This window comes from Battus philenor, unplaced genomic scaffold (genome assembly GCF_028537555.1).
Source record: "Battus philenor isolate CCGP_79_NKW_IND1 unplaced genomic scaffold, ilBatPhil1.0.hap1 SCAF_24, whole genome shotgun sequence".
Classification (NCBI taxonomy): Eukaryota; Metazoa; Arthropoda; class Insecta; order Lepidoptera; family Papilionidae; genus Battus; species Battus philenor.
Genome location: NW_027181687.1, coordinates 10,155,528 through 10,170,114, shown reverse-complemented (window position 1 = coordinate 10,170,114; position 14,587 = coordinate 10,155,528). Strand labels below are relative to the sequence as shown.

The window sequence follows — 14,587 nt, the reverse complement described above, 5'->3', positions numbered from 1 at the left end:
ACACGCGTTTCATCCCTCCACGGGGCATCTTCAGGAGTTATGTTAACCGATTAGTGCCAAACACAGAGTGGACTTCCGCAAAATAACGCCTGATGCCATTAAATATTTTTCAGGTGTTTGTCTCTATTTTTCATATAAAATTTTAAATTGTGGCGCATAATTAATATGTTACTATAAATTTGTTGTAATAAAAAATCCTGGGATGTTTGTGCAATTCACACATCAATTTATATCTCTTACTTAAAGACAATATAAATTTTAATATAGCATGTTTTTGAAGACGCTTGGAAAAATATTACATTTGTAGAGCGACCAATAATCGAACTCGCTTTCTGCAATCAGTACATCTATACAAGGACTATAAGACAGCACCATCGTTTCTGATTCAATTACTCGTACTTGAACTTTAGAAAATTTTTCCTTTTGATAATTTAAACTATTAGTTACTTATTAAATCGGTCTCCATATTTTTTTAGCAAAAAGCTCGGTATTTTAAATGTTCATACTAATATTTGATTATGGTTATTTATTTCATTATCATCATTAAAGTCACTTGACGCCCACTGCTGGGCAAAATCGGTCTACATCCTGCGTCTTCCAACCTCTTTAATAGTCCATGTCGTGCGTGCGTGTTCTACGCTGCGTTTGCCAGTTTATGATCTTCACTTCAAGATCTGAAGGCTCTAGCAGCCATTTGTTCTACCAGCTTACATGTTCTGTTCATGACTAATAACCAAAAAATAAAATTACAAAATACTTATGAAAAGGATTTTAATGCTTTTGTATAAATTACAATCATTTATCTACTACCTTGCAGGAATCTGTATCAATTGTAAGAAAATGTACTAAGGTATTATATAATGTCAGCTTATCTTATCAGGCGCCATTTAAAAAGTATAATTTCTAATTCGTTTCGGAGACAAAGGAAACATTCGGATGGAGCCATAAAATAAAACGACTCTTGGTTATCACCCGTTTTACGACTCGCGGACTTGTTAACTTCAAGGGCAGTTTTTATCTTGCATTGCTCCCTAGTTTGTTTTTCTAAAAATGCGACTATTATTTATACAGGGTGATTATACGTGTAAAAGACTTAGTGTTGAATATATCTGATGTCCAAAAATTATTGGTTACTAAAATATTAATAAACGTAATGATTTAATAATAAAAAGCGTTTTTAAAATTCGTATTATTACATATTTAAGTTATTTATTGTTTACTTTCTGTCCGTGCAGACTGCATTGTAAGACGACATTGGCCTAACGGATTCCAATGGAAAAAAATATATGTTTCAGAGGTGTAAAAATTTTAAAGAATTGCGTCGACCAATGAGCTTTACATGACACTTTAAAAGTTATTACACGTGCATATTTCTGATCATCCTGTATTCCTTTTACGGCGTTGCCAAGTGCAGGCTATCGCAACTTTTTTTAATCACTATAACGCTTGACTGCGATTCCGTGAAGCATTTACTAATAAAACGCACTGGCCTGATGATAATAGGTTCGATATTCTCGTTGTCTCAGACCATAGACACCCACTGCAAGGCAATGGCTTCCCTCAAAGATATTTTTGGGGTGTAAACAATAATCGCTACGCAGGCGGGTTGGCAAATGCAGTGGGGTATTATGCATATATACAACCACATACCAACACACACACATACCAATGCAGAGGAAGCTGCTGTCTATCCTCTAGAAACGATAATGTAACATTGTATCCCGGCAATCAAACCCGCGACCTACTATCGCAAATCTCAGTCTTTTATCGTTAGGCTACCAATAGCTTGTTCTGTAGGATTATATTTATAACAAATAACACCACACGATGAGATTTGATTATTCATTATCTCAATTTTAGTTGTCAACTGCTGGACTCTCCAATAGATATCCAGTCTACTTCTACCCTATAGATCTTCCGACTACCTTCATTGGTTCATATATCCACCTTATGGGTGGAAGTCGATCGCTCGCCGATCTGCGGTGTTCACTCTAGAACCTCCAGAATCTAGACAGCATCCAGCGGATTCTTAACAACTCTTTCTTCAACATCATCGTGGTCTGGTAGTTTTTATTATAATGGCGGTACGCGCAATGGTAACCGCAAAGCGGTTGACGCGATATGAGTAGTCGCTCCACGAGATGGACATAGTCAAAATCGCAAAGACTTTGTGGGTGGCCTATGACTAGAAAAGGACTACGGCTGAAATGTTGATGAATTGGACCGCTTTTGATCCGATTAGCGTATTCCTACGCTGTTTTATACGGTCAAAGTATGGTACGATGCCAGGCAGACGTTTTTATTTACCTTTATCTCAATTTCAAGAGATTTATTAAGCACAGCCTTCGCTAAAAGGCATCTTAATCTATTTCAGAGTATTTTAACGATGAATAAATACAAATCCTACCGAGTTTCTTGTTAGTTTTCTCAGTAGGTGGCGTGTTACGAACTGAAGTAAATTTAATTTTAAGCTGACGATTTTAAATTATTGCAATGATTTTATATAGTGCTATCTTGACTTTTGATTATTTACCATCGGTTAAAAACGATTTCTAACTTATAAAATGATCTCCTTTCTTCCAATGAAGATGTACGGATTCACGACATCCATACACGGTTGAAATTCCATCCGCACTAAGTTTTGCTAATACTTCTATAGTGTAAACAGCCAAGGAGTGGAACAACCATTTGGCGTCATTGTATATATAACTTAGGAGTATTCAAGACAAGTGTGAAAAGGTTTCTTCTTGGCAGGCATGTACCAACTTAGTCATCGCTTAAGATCAGACTAGAAAGTGATTAATTGTGAAGTATATAATAAGATTAAACAAAAAGTGCAAAAAAGATGACGCTTCATATTTTTATAAATTAACTAGCTGATCCCGCAAACGTTGTTTGGCAAAAAAAAAAATTTTTAATTTTCTATTTAAAAATAAGGGTTGATCGTAGAGGAGTGAAAATTTATGGTTGTATGTATTTTTGTATGTTGTATCATAAAAAAATAAAAACAAAAAATTTCGTCAAAAAAATAAAAAAAAATTTAAAGGTGAACAACCCTTATCACTTAGGGGTATGAAAAATAGATAGTAGCCGATTCTCAGATCTACTGAATACACATATTAAATTTGGTAAAAATCAGTCAAGCCGTTTCAGAGGAGTTCAAGTTCGAACACCGTGACACGAGAATTTTATATATTAGATGTAGTTTAAATAAGATTTTACGTTTTATTTAAAGATTCTAATAAAACTTTAATGTTTTCTTTACTAGTGCCGAGGGCTTTGTTTTATAGCTTGGTTGTTTAAAGATAATGAAACGATAAATTCCAGTTTTACTGTATATTTGGAGACGAGAGAAAATTATTCACAGTAGTAAAAATACAAGGTGAAATAACAGAAGATTAATACGAAATTTATTTAATGATACATCGGAGTTGAACATAGCTGGAATTTCACAGGAATATACGATTATGATTAGTTAAAGAAAAAAACAGAGAAACTTAAGAACGTTTGCGAGTTTTTCGTTTTGATTGAAATTTATCTTTTTTAATCCACGCACGTTTCATCGTTCGATATCTAACCATGTCTCCGTATAGAAGACGTAATGGAAACGTACCTTTAGGATTTTTGAACTAAATTCATGTTATCAATACGATGTACGAGGTATGATAAAAAATACGATGACGAATTTTCTTGCGAACAAAGTATTATCTTTACATAAAATTTAAATTTATCTCCTTCATGCTTCTTTCTAAGGTTAGCGATGTATTTATCCCAATGTTGGTTCTACGATTGGAAGCTCTTTTGAATTGCTTCATTCGGAAGAACTTTCTGGTGCTCTGTCTCTTTCAACGGCATCCTTTCAACGCGGTGTTTATTTTTGGTGCTAAATCCGAAGAGTAAGGCGGGTGTGGACAGTCAGTCATATTTTTTTTTTGCGAAAAACTCGAGAACTAGTAGCTATGTGTTGCACGGTGCGTTGTCGTGATGGAAGAGAAAACTCTTGGTACATTTTCTTTGTGTCAAAACGGTTTCCTTTCAATACAGTATTTAATTTTGGACAGAGCCAGAAATCGCATGGTGCTATATCCAAAGAGTAAGGCGGGTGTGGACCGTCAGTTATATTTTTTCTTCCAAAAACTCTAGAATTAGTTGCTATGTGTTGCACGGTGCGTTGTCGTGATGGAAGAGAAAACTCTTGGTACATTTTCTTTGTGTCAAAACGGTTTCCTTTCAATACAGTATTTAATTTTGGACAGAGCCAGAAATCGCATGGTGCTATATCCAAAGAGTAAGGCGGGTGTGGACCGTCAGTTATATTTTTTCTTCCAAAAACTCTAGAATTAGTTGCTATGTGTTGCACGGTGCGTTGTCGTGATGGAAGAGAAAACTCTTGGTACATTTTCTTTGTGCCAAAACGGTTTCCTTTCAATACAGTATTTAATTTTGGACAGAGCCAGAAATCGCATGGTGCTATATCCAAAGAGTAAGGCGGGTGTGGACCGTCAGTTATATTTTTTCTTCCAAAAACTCTAGAATTAGTTGCTATGTGTTGCACGGTGCGTTGTCGTGATGGAAGAGAAAACTCTTGGTACATTTTCTTTGTGTCAAAACGGTTTCCTTTCAATACAGTATTTAATTTTGGACAGAGCCAGAAATCGCATGGTGCTATATCCAAAGAGTAAGGCGGGTGTGGACCGTCAGTTATATTTTTTCTTCCAAAAACTCTAGAATTAGTTGCTATGTGTTGCACGGTGCGTTGTCGTGATGGAAGAGAAAACTCTTGGTACATTTTCTTTGTGTCAAAACGGTTTCCTTTCAATACAGTATTTAATTTTGGACAGAGCCAGAAATCGCATGGTGCTATATCCAAAGAGTAAGGCGGGTGTGGACCGTCAGTTATATTTTTTCTTCCAAAAACTCTAGAATTAGTTGCTATGTGTTGCACGGTGCGTTGTCGTGATGGAAGAGAAAACTCTTGGTACATTTTCTTTGTGTCAAAACGGTTTCCTTTCAATACAGTATTTAATTTTGGACAGAGCCAGAAATCGCATGGTGCTATATCCAAAGAGTAAGGCGGGTGTGGACCGTCAGTTATATTTTTTCTTCCAAAAACTCTAGAATTAGTTGCTATGTGTTGCACGGTGCGTTGTCGTGATGGAAGAGAAAACTCTTGGTACATTTTCTTTGTGTCAAAACGGTTTCCTTTCAATACAGTATTTAATTTTGGACAGAGCCAGAAATCGCATGGTGCTATATCCAAAGAGTAAGGCGGGTGTGGACCGTCAGTTATATTTTTTCTTCCAAAAACTCTAGAATTAGTTGCTATGTGTTGCACGGTGCGTTGTCGTGATGGAAGAGAAAACTCTTGGTACATTTTCTTTGTGTCAAAACGGTTTCCTTTCAATACAGTATTTAATTTTGGACAGAGCCAGAAATCGCATGGTGCTATATCCAAAGAGTAAGGCGGGTGTGGACCGTCAGTTATATTTTTTCTTCCAAAAACTCTAGAATTAGTTGCTATGTGTTGCACGGTGCGTTGTCGTGATGGAAGAGAAAACTCTTGGTACATTTTCTTTGTGTCAAAACGGTTTCCTTTCAATACAGTATTTAATTTTGGACAGAGCCAGAAATCGCATGGTGCTATATCCAAAGAGTAAGGCGGGTGTGGACCGTCAGTTATATTTTTTCTTCCAAAAACTCTAGAATTAGTTGCTATGTGTTGCACGGTGCGTTGTCGTGATGGAAGAGAAAACTCTTGGTACATTTTCTTTGTGTCAAAACGGTTTCCTTTCAATACAGTATTTAATTTTGGACAGAGCCAGAAATCGCATGGTGCTATATCCAAAGAGTAAGGCGGGTGTGGACCGTCAGTTATATTTTTTCTTCCAAAAACTCTAGAATTAGTTGCTATGTGTTGCACGGTGCGTTGTCGTGATGGAAGAGAAAACTCTTGGTACATTTTCTTTGCGTCAAAACGGTTTCTTTTCAATACAATTTTTATATTTGGGCAGAGCCAGAAATCGCATGGTGATATATCCGAAGAGTAAGGCGAGTGTGGACCGTCAGTCACATTTTTTTTTTCAAAAATTCTAGAATTAGTAGCTATGTGTTGCATGGTGCGTTGTCGTGATGGAAGAGGAAACCCGTGGTACATTTTCTGTTTTTATTTTGACAAAATGGTTTCCTTTCAATACAGTTTTTATTTTTGGGCAGAGCCAGAAATGGCATGGTACTATATCCGAAGAAGGCGGGTGTGGACAAAGAGACATATTTTTTGTGCCAAAAGCTAGGGAATCAGTGCATGGTGCATTATCGTGATGAAGGAAGAAACCGTTGTCCTTATTCATTACGATGTTTAGTTCTTCGGCAAGTTCTTCAATCGTCAATTGCATGTTTGATCGAACCATTTTTACTACCGTTTACACGTTTTAGTCGGTTTTTGAGGTTTTGCTCGCTAAATGTGTATTTTGTTTCGGTTTTTTTATCTAGCGTCTTGTCAAGGTCGATGCCAATCGATGTCGATCGGTCAAGATGCTGAGTGCAGGATTGATGGATTTAAAATGCATTATTGGAAGTCTGTGGCATAGGTGGCATATGTCCACCTGTGGACATCCTTTAACCGAAATGATGGTGATAAAGTAGAAGGTTAATAAAATAGTCAGTAACACTATCCGCATAGATTTGCGAATCGCAAATAGATGTTTGGCCAACTGGTGCGAGCATATCTTGATTTTAGTTACGCGACCGCCCGCTGTATTTGGAACGCATCGGTTTTGCGCAATAAATGTTGCCAGTTAACACCGGTTCTGTATGCGAGGATATAAATACTTAAAAAAAAATATTCGTAATTAATTCTAAAATATTACTTGTGTGGTATATAGACACGTAATAAAATAATAAATATAAATATGATGCATATGAGGATAGTAGAAACATGAGAAAGTTAATACAAGTCTTTCTTTTCTTCATTGGTTGTTGAACGAGTAAGCATAGCTTCAGAGGCAATTTATCTAAAGTGCTAAATCATTTGCACGGACAGCTCAGCGAATGCAAAGAAGTGGGAGGTGGAGCTGGCAACCCTGAAGAGCAACAATCTGCGACTCACCGCCGCCCTGCAAGAGAGCACCGCCAACGTGGACGAGTGGAAGCGGCAGTTGCATCAGTATCGGGAGGAGGTGGCGCGCGCGAGGCACTACGCTGGAAAAGGTGACGTGTACTTTGTTATGGTAACACAAATACTTTGTAGAAGTAACACGAAGACAGTAGTTGTAACACGAGCAATTTGCTGTGATAACACGCTGCCTTCGTTTTTTTTTTGGTTACAAGAACTTTGTTGTAGTAACACGAAGACTTAGTAGTTGTAACACGAACAATTTGCTTTGATAACGTCACCATCGATTTTTTTGGTGACAAGGACTATTTGTTAATAACACGAAGGCTTAGCAGTTAGTGATAACACTCCACTTTCGACTTTAGTGGTAACAAGGACTTTGTTGTAGTAACACGACGCCTTAGTAGTTGTAACACGATCAATTTGTTGTGATAACGTCACTGTGGACTTTGTTGTGGTAACACACTTTGTTGTAGAAACACGAAGACTTGTAATAGCAACACAAGAAATTTGTTGTTGTAACACGATAGCTTAGTAGTAGTGTAGTAACAAAAGTACATTGCTGTGATTACACGCCATCTTCGATAGTTGTGTTAGCACAAGGATTTTGTTTTAGTAAAACATCTCACTACATTATTTTTGTCTACGGATTTAGATAATGTAGTAATTCCCCTATACGATATCATCACGACGTCTATTTACGTCGACAAAAAGAAATTTGTGACAACCAAAAATGATGATAATTATGACTGTAATAAACAACAAACAAAAACAGCGTTGAAAATAATGTTACTGGTGAAAATGATGATAATAACGAAGGTGTGTTACAATTTCAGGCGGTGATGCGAATGAAGTTGAGCAACTCAGGCAACGCGTCGCGCAGCTAGAAGCGGAGTTGGCTCAGAAGAACGAAGAACTGGCCCAGATCACCAAGTCCAAGAAGAGTGAACAGGTAGAGTATATTCAGACAACCTTTAAACACAGTGTGTCAATGTAATATACTAACCATGTTTACGTATTATATATATATATATATATATATATATATATATATATATATATATATATATATATATATATGTATATATATAATAGCTTGTGTGTGTACCACTATATTCTCCTATTTAAGCATAATGTATATATGTAACTATTTATGTATTAATAATAAGTATAGTATTTATATATCATATGTTTATATAACAAATTAAATTTTTCATAATATTGGATCGCCTGTAATACAATAATTACCTCTGTACCGCCTTAGGTTGACTGGTAGAGAATGCCTAAAGGCAGTAAGTCCATCTTTACAAAAAAGGATTGGAAAATGCGAGTTTGTTATATTCAGCATACGAATTTTATGCATTTATCTATTTCCATAGGCACAAATAATGCGTAGGGTAATGGCCGTAGAACAATTGTACACTACTCTTAAAACTACTTCTATTAACTACTATTTAATGTATAAGTGTTGCACATATGCGATGTGTGATAAAAAATCGGTGAATGAATTTTTATACCGGAAACTACTGTACCTACTTCCATTTGAAAAAGTACGTTCGATAGTCTGATTCATTGAAAGAGCTTTTGAACAATTTGCAACTTGTCTTTTAGTTGTAATAGCTAGAAGAGTGAAGTCATATTCGTTGTGTCTGTCGCACATCATGGATTTTAAACACGCATTAACATAACATTTTGTTGAGTTAATGCGTGTTGCAAAAGAAACTAATGAAATGCCAAAATTAGTGTATGGTGATAATGTGGTAAGTTAGAAGACTGTTTACAAGTGGTCTGTGCGATTCAAAACCGATAGTGTATCTGTTGAGGAAAAGGCGTCCTTCGACCTCAAATACTGACGAAAGCGCGTTCAGAATTCGTTCCGAGGACAACTACTGTGATATTCGAATATTACAAGGCCTTTACTGCCACGTTTGTTACTTCAACATGCGAACTCCCAACCATCGGCTTGTATAATGAATGTTCTGGGAAGTGAGAATTGCTATGGAACGCGAATATAACTTGGATACGCTATGTGTGTGGCTTGCCGCCATTTGCATGGGACGCCAGCATATAAGACTGAATAAATATGTATATCTTTAAATTAAAGATACTGCGTAATTTTTTATTTATATCTGATGATTATAGTAAGGGTGTGTGGGTAAGTGATACACATACAAGACAAACACACTAGGTCTAAAGGCCGTCACATATTCTAATTGAACAATTGTAAACCTATCAAGTATCAGTATCATGGTTTTACTGTAGCATCATAGTTTGACCTTTGAGGAAGAAGCAGAGAAGAATCCGAATTCAAAACATAAAACAAGCATGGTCACTCTAATCTAGTCGATGCTTTGTGATATAAGAAATTAGGTTATTCTCTTGTCATGCGCGATTAACAATGAATTGTAGCAATTAGGACTCTATGTTACAGGACGCAGAGGCGAAATTGGCACAAAGTCAGTTAGAACTGGCTCTAGCGGCTCAGGACGGACAGAAGCAGGTCATACAAGCGCTGAACGATCAACTGGCGCGCCAACTCGAGGAGCTGGTGAGTTAATTCTATTGTGAACCTTATGAATACAGCAATAAAGTACATTTATTAATGACAAGGCCCAAATTAGAATGGAGACAGCAAACTGTTCTACCAATGGTAAAAATAGTAAACTTTAAAAATACCTGCTGTTACTATTGTTTACATAAAAATATTATAAACAATGAATGGAATATCAACTAGTAGAAACATTCTAAGAATAATAGTATGAAAAGTGTCCATAAAAGATAAAAACCTGTAAATATTCAAATGACCACGCAATTTACGTGTGGGTAAATAGAATGTATGTTTCGTTGATTAGAAATTTTACATCCTGGCAACCGACAGTGTAATCCAATTCCTTTTCACTGTATGATATCAGTTAAACACGTCATCATTATAAAATTACATATAAATTGGCTCGCGCAATAGACGATGGTCCTTTCTTAATAACATTAAATACTAAATTTAAAGCTGTCAAACGCGCAAAGTTCAAAGCGTGCTGTCAAACGTGCGAAGTTCTAAGCAATCTCTTAAATGCGCGAAGTTCAAAGCTAATTGTGAGATGTATAATGATTTTCGAAAGAGTTCTAAGTGTCTGTACAACTCTTTAAATTTCTTCGTAAGAATCTTTTACAAACGGAAATATTAGGAACCTTACAAGTAAAAGTCGAAACACAGAGAAATAGTTATTCATTTGAATGCATGTAGGTTAATGTGTAAAAAAATACTTCAAGCTATAATCAATTTAAATACATCTATCATAGTGAGTGCAATAGAATGTGTTATTTCAACAGACGACGATCCATCGCGAGATAAACACGGCGCTGCAAACATGAGACGCGGCCTCCTTGCAACCGCCGCCGATATACGCGGCGATCAGCAAGGACCGCCGCTCCACGCTGCCCCTGCTGCTGCGCGCTCCACTTCCGCTCCCACTCCCGCAGCCCCCCTCCACCCAGCCTCACGTCCCGCCACCACATCCGCATAATCCCCCTGAACCAGCCTACGTCACACTCAAAGCGAAGAAATGAAGAGTGCTCTCGGTATTTCGCAAGGTGCACGAGTTTTTCTAGAGTCTATATATGAAGGGAGGGGGGAGTCGGTGTATTAAGGTTTGTCTATAATTCTAAGCTCCGAGGCCGCCTCCTTATAAAATCAAACATAGACTTTTTATTTTCACTATATCAACACAGTGGCTGGAACTGTATGGCAACACTGGTTTACATCAATTAAAAGGGTTGGGCTCGAAAAGAAAATCCGTAACATCGTGTTTTTTAAACCTTTGTATCAATAATTAACAAATTTAATATGATCTAATAATAAACAGTGTATATAAGGCAGGTAATGTTAGAATACTAAAATGAACCTCTCATAGAATACGAAAGTGGTGTCCAATGACAGAGAAATATAAGAAATATCGATAAAAATACGACATTTTTTGTTTAAATTTAAAAGATTATATTTTGTTTCGAATTATTTTAGCGGTAATTTTGACATTAATGTCTTTCTGAGGCTTCGTAATACTCTTTTGTATGTACCACCGAATTTTATTTAATATATGCTTACTAAATTCTATTAATACATCACAGCTTTACTAGTATATTCTTAATATATATATTTTTTAATTTAGTGTGCCTAATGTATAATTGCAATTTTATTTAGGTTATAAATTTTTATCTAGATGAAAATTAATAATTATTTTTTATTAATTAAAATTAATAATTTATCGATAATATTAAACAAACATCACAATTTTAATAAACGATATTACATTTTCATAGTTATGATGAGATTGAATACTCGGGTATATATCACTAAAGTTATTTTACTGTAAAACAAGATATACATTCAAATCTGTTTTTGTGTTTTGGTGCGTTATGTCACAATTTCAATAGCATTGAAACATAATTGACGAAAATATAGATAAGAAAATACTATCTGCTATCTTGTATATCTGACAACAGAAACATAAGTTTAATGATAACATGAAATTAATTAATAATTTATTCAAAATTGGAATTTTGATCAGAACTCTTATGACAGTCAGTCAACTTTTTTTAATTTACTCTATTTTTTACTCGAAGCAGGACTAAAAATGTTATGTAACAGCAATTTATGTATTTACACTTTGTCAGATACAGATTAAAAAAAAATTTATTTGTAACAAAATAATCAAGCGACGTCTTTGCTAAGGATTCTTGTCGTTTAAATATTCGATTATTGCATAATATGCCTCTTCCGTATGTGCTAATATGCCTTTTGTATTTTATAAATGGTAATCCATTAATATTTTGCGGAATTTTATTTCAAAATCTGATTTGATTTTTTACAAATGAATTTAACACCTTTTTTTCGTCTACAAGCGTTTAGTACAACAACATTCGTTGATAAAACTGATCATTGTTTCCACAGTAACTAAATGAAACTAACTGTAAATGAGTATGAGTATAAGGTAGTATCTTCTAGAAGCTTCTAAAAACATTTTTTTCCCGACGAAGGATAATGAATTCGTTTTAGTAATATCTAGTTATTTTGTATTGTTTTAAACTTTTTCCTACCAGACTTTTTTATGCAGTCCATATTCATGATATAAAAGTACTTTTTAATTGTATTACAGAATTTTTTTATAGCAACACGAAGATTTTTGGGCGAATATTTTACGCCTTTTCATCGATCCCTATCCATCTCAGGAAAACAGATTTGAGTGTATTCAAATGAAGTGCTTTTAAAGTAAAGTTTCAGTTTGAAGAAGTGGTTTCCATAATAACTCAACACTAAACTTTACGTAAATATGCGTCGAAATTTCTAATTTCTAGTTATGAATGTCAGTGTCAAATATTTTAGTTTAAGATGTGTATGTATGAGTTCATCTTGCGTAGGAATACTTTTGATTTTCTTAGGTGTTATTACCCTAATAGATTCTAAATAATATGCGACAGTATACTGTATGATCGAATATAACTTCCTCATTTAAAACATCACATTATATTTCTTTAATTTAAAATTATATATTATTTAAGTTGTATTAGTTGTAAAGGAGAAAATAATATAAATATAATATTAAATTCTGTAATTGGAATCGATGCATCGATTTAAAAAATCGATATTGATAATCGATATGTTAACATGGACATGACATGACTACGGGATAAATGATTTTGAAAACTTGAGCGTCATTGCTATTTGTGATCTATTTTTATTTATCTATTGGTTGATATGAACTATTAATCAGATATTATTATAAAAATTCAATTTGTTGGATATGCCTGAAATGATTTAATAGCTAAGATAATATGGAGCCGGTTAATTAATCTGAATTTTTTTAGTCAGGATACCAATTTAATTTCCAAATGAATTTATATCTATTCGCATATAGAGTATTAAAACTCGTTAAACATTATATTTTATAGTTTTTGGTACTTAAATGTAAACAGATTCAAATGTAAAACTTTATATTGAGGGATATTGAACTACACTTCGTTAACTAACCGGTCTCATCGGAAAAGAGTTCGGGTCGTAGAATGCGATTAAAATAAGAATAGGACCGGCCTAGCGCCATGTTGTGACGTCACAACGGGAACTTGGTATAGTGTGCAAAAAAAGCAATGTTAAAAAATAATACCAGTGGCTAAAGTCACTCGCTCGGTTACCTTCGAAGCAGTTTCCAAATGCTTAATGAAACTTCCAAATACATCACGCGATTTATGAATATTGCCATCTGGCCCTGGTACAATTCTTGCTTGTTTTAACTGGTCCAACAACATAATGGCACGTTTTTTCTCATCCTCGAAGTACTTATCAACATTGCTGATAATCTCTCGAGTTTGCCGATGTAAAACACTACCTCTTTTGCTCATTGTAGAACAAATTAAACAATCAACAAAAACAATTATTATTATTTTTTTATTTTATATATTTAATGCTGACCGTACTTATATAAGTGAAGTTAGCCGAGAGCCCGTCCTATTCTTATTTTAATCGCATTGTATATAACAGGGGACGCCAACCGCCGATCATACGAGATAGATGCGTTGCTGGAGTTTCTTCCGCCACTTCTCCCAGCTAACGCTTTCCGAGGTGGTAGTAGCGATATTAGCCAGGCAATAGCAACTGGCAAATCCGAGGTTTGGTTCTTTTGGGCGCCCATGTTCCGGAATGCCAAGCGGCTATTATTTATAGCCCGAGGTCCCCTCATTGGTGCCCTTGAACTTAGCTTTTCCATGGAACGTTCCTCGAAACGATCTAAGGGCTCGACGGCCTTCCAATTAAAACGCCATTTGGGCAGCTGTGACAGTCCAGACAAAAAAAAACGCATTAAACATTTTATTTTGTGATCTAATTAAAAGACAGCTACATTGTGAGAGGCAGCTTTTATATCAAACTTTAGAGTTAGATATAAGGGTTGGAAATAAATTGAAGTATTAAATACAATATTAATTTTTTTTGTTTAGTAATAGCAAAATGAAGGAACGAATTAGCCTGATCTGTACAAGGATTTACTCATTTTCAAAAAAAAAAAATTAAATACTTTAAGTAAATTAACAAGAAAACTGTCTGATATTAAAATAAAAATGTAGCACACAATAATATGCAATTCATCATGGCGTCTGGTTAGACGACGAAATATAAAAGCAGTTACCGACCTGAACTATTCTCTCTATACCATTGTGCTACTTAATTTTGTCACATGATATTCACTATTCATTTTAACGATGCAGGGGTGTCAAACTCGATTGTTAAATCGGGCCAAATACATAATGTTTAACAAAAGGTGCTCCGCCAAAGTTTTTATTTTGTCTAATACATTATAATAAACATGTATAAAGTTAAATTATTGTTTACGTTCTGATAATTGAAATTTATCTGATACTATCTTTCCTATTTCGAGAAATTTTATTGACTGAGAAATTCATTTTACCGCTAGTTTGGTTAGGAATTTACAT

At 35.0% G+C, this 14,587-nt stretch overlaps 1 protein-coding gene across 1 annotated transcript in view; it reads left to right on the top strand.

Annotated features, from left to right (window-relative positions):
- homer (protein) overlaps window positions 1–10,987 on the top strand; it is a 68,731-nt gene extending 57,744 nt beyond the window's left edge. The window contains exons 7-10 of the mRNA XM_068768021.1: window positions 7,040–7,206; window positions 7,948–8,063; window positions 9,543–9,659; window positions 10,439–10,987. Of these exons, the coding sequence (XP_068624122.1) occupies window positions 7,040–7,206; window positions 7,948–8,063; window positions 9,543–9,659; window positions 10,439–10,480 (442 nt within the window). The 3' untranslated portion in view covers window positions 10,481–10,987. The remainder of the gene's footprint in view (window positions 1–7,039; window positions 7,207–7,947; window positions 8,064–9,542; window positions 9,660–10,438) is intronic.
- Window positions 10,988–14,587: the final 3,600 nt, after the last annotated feature.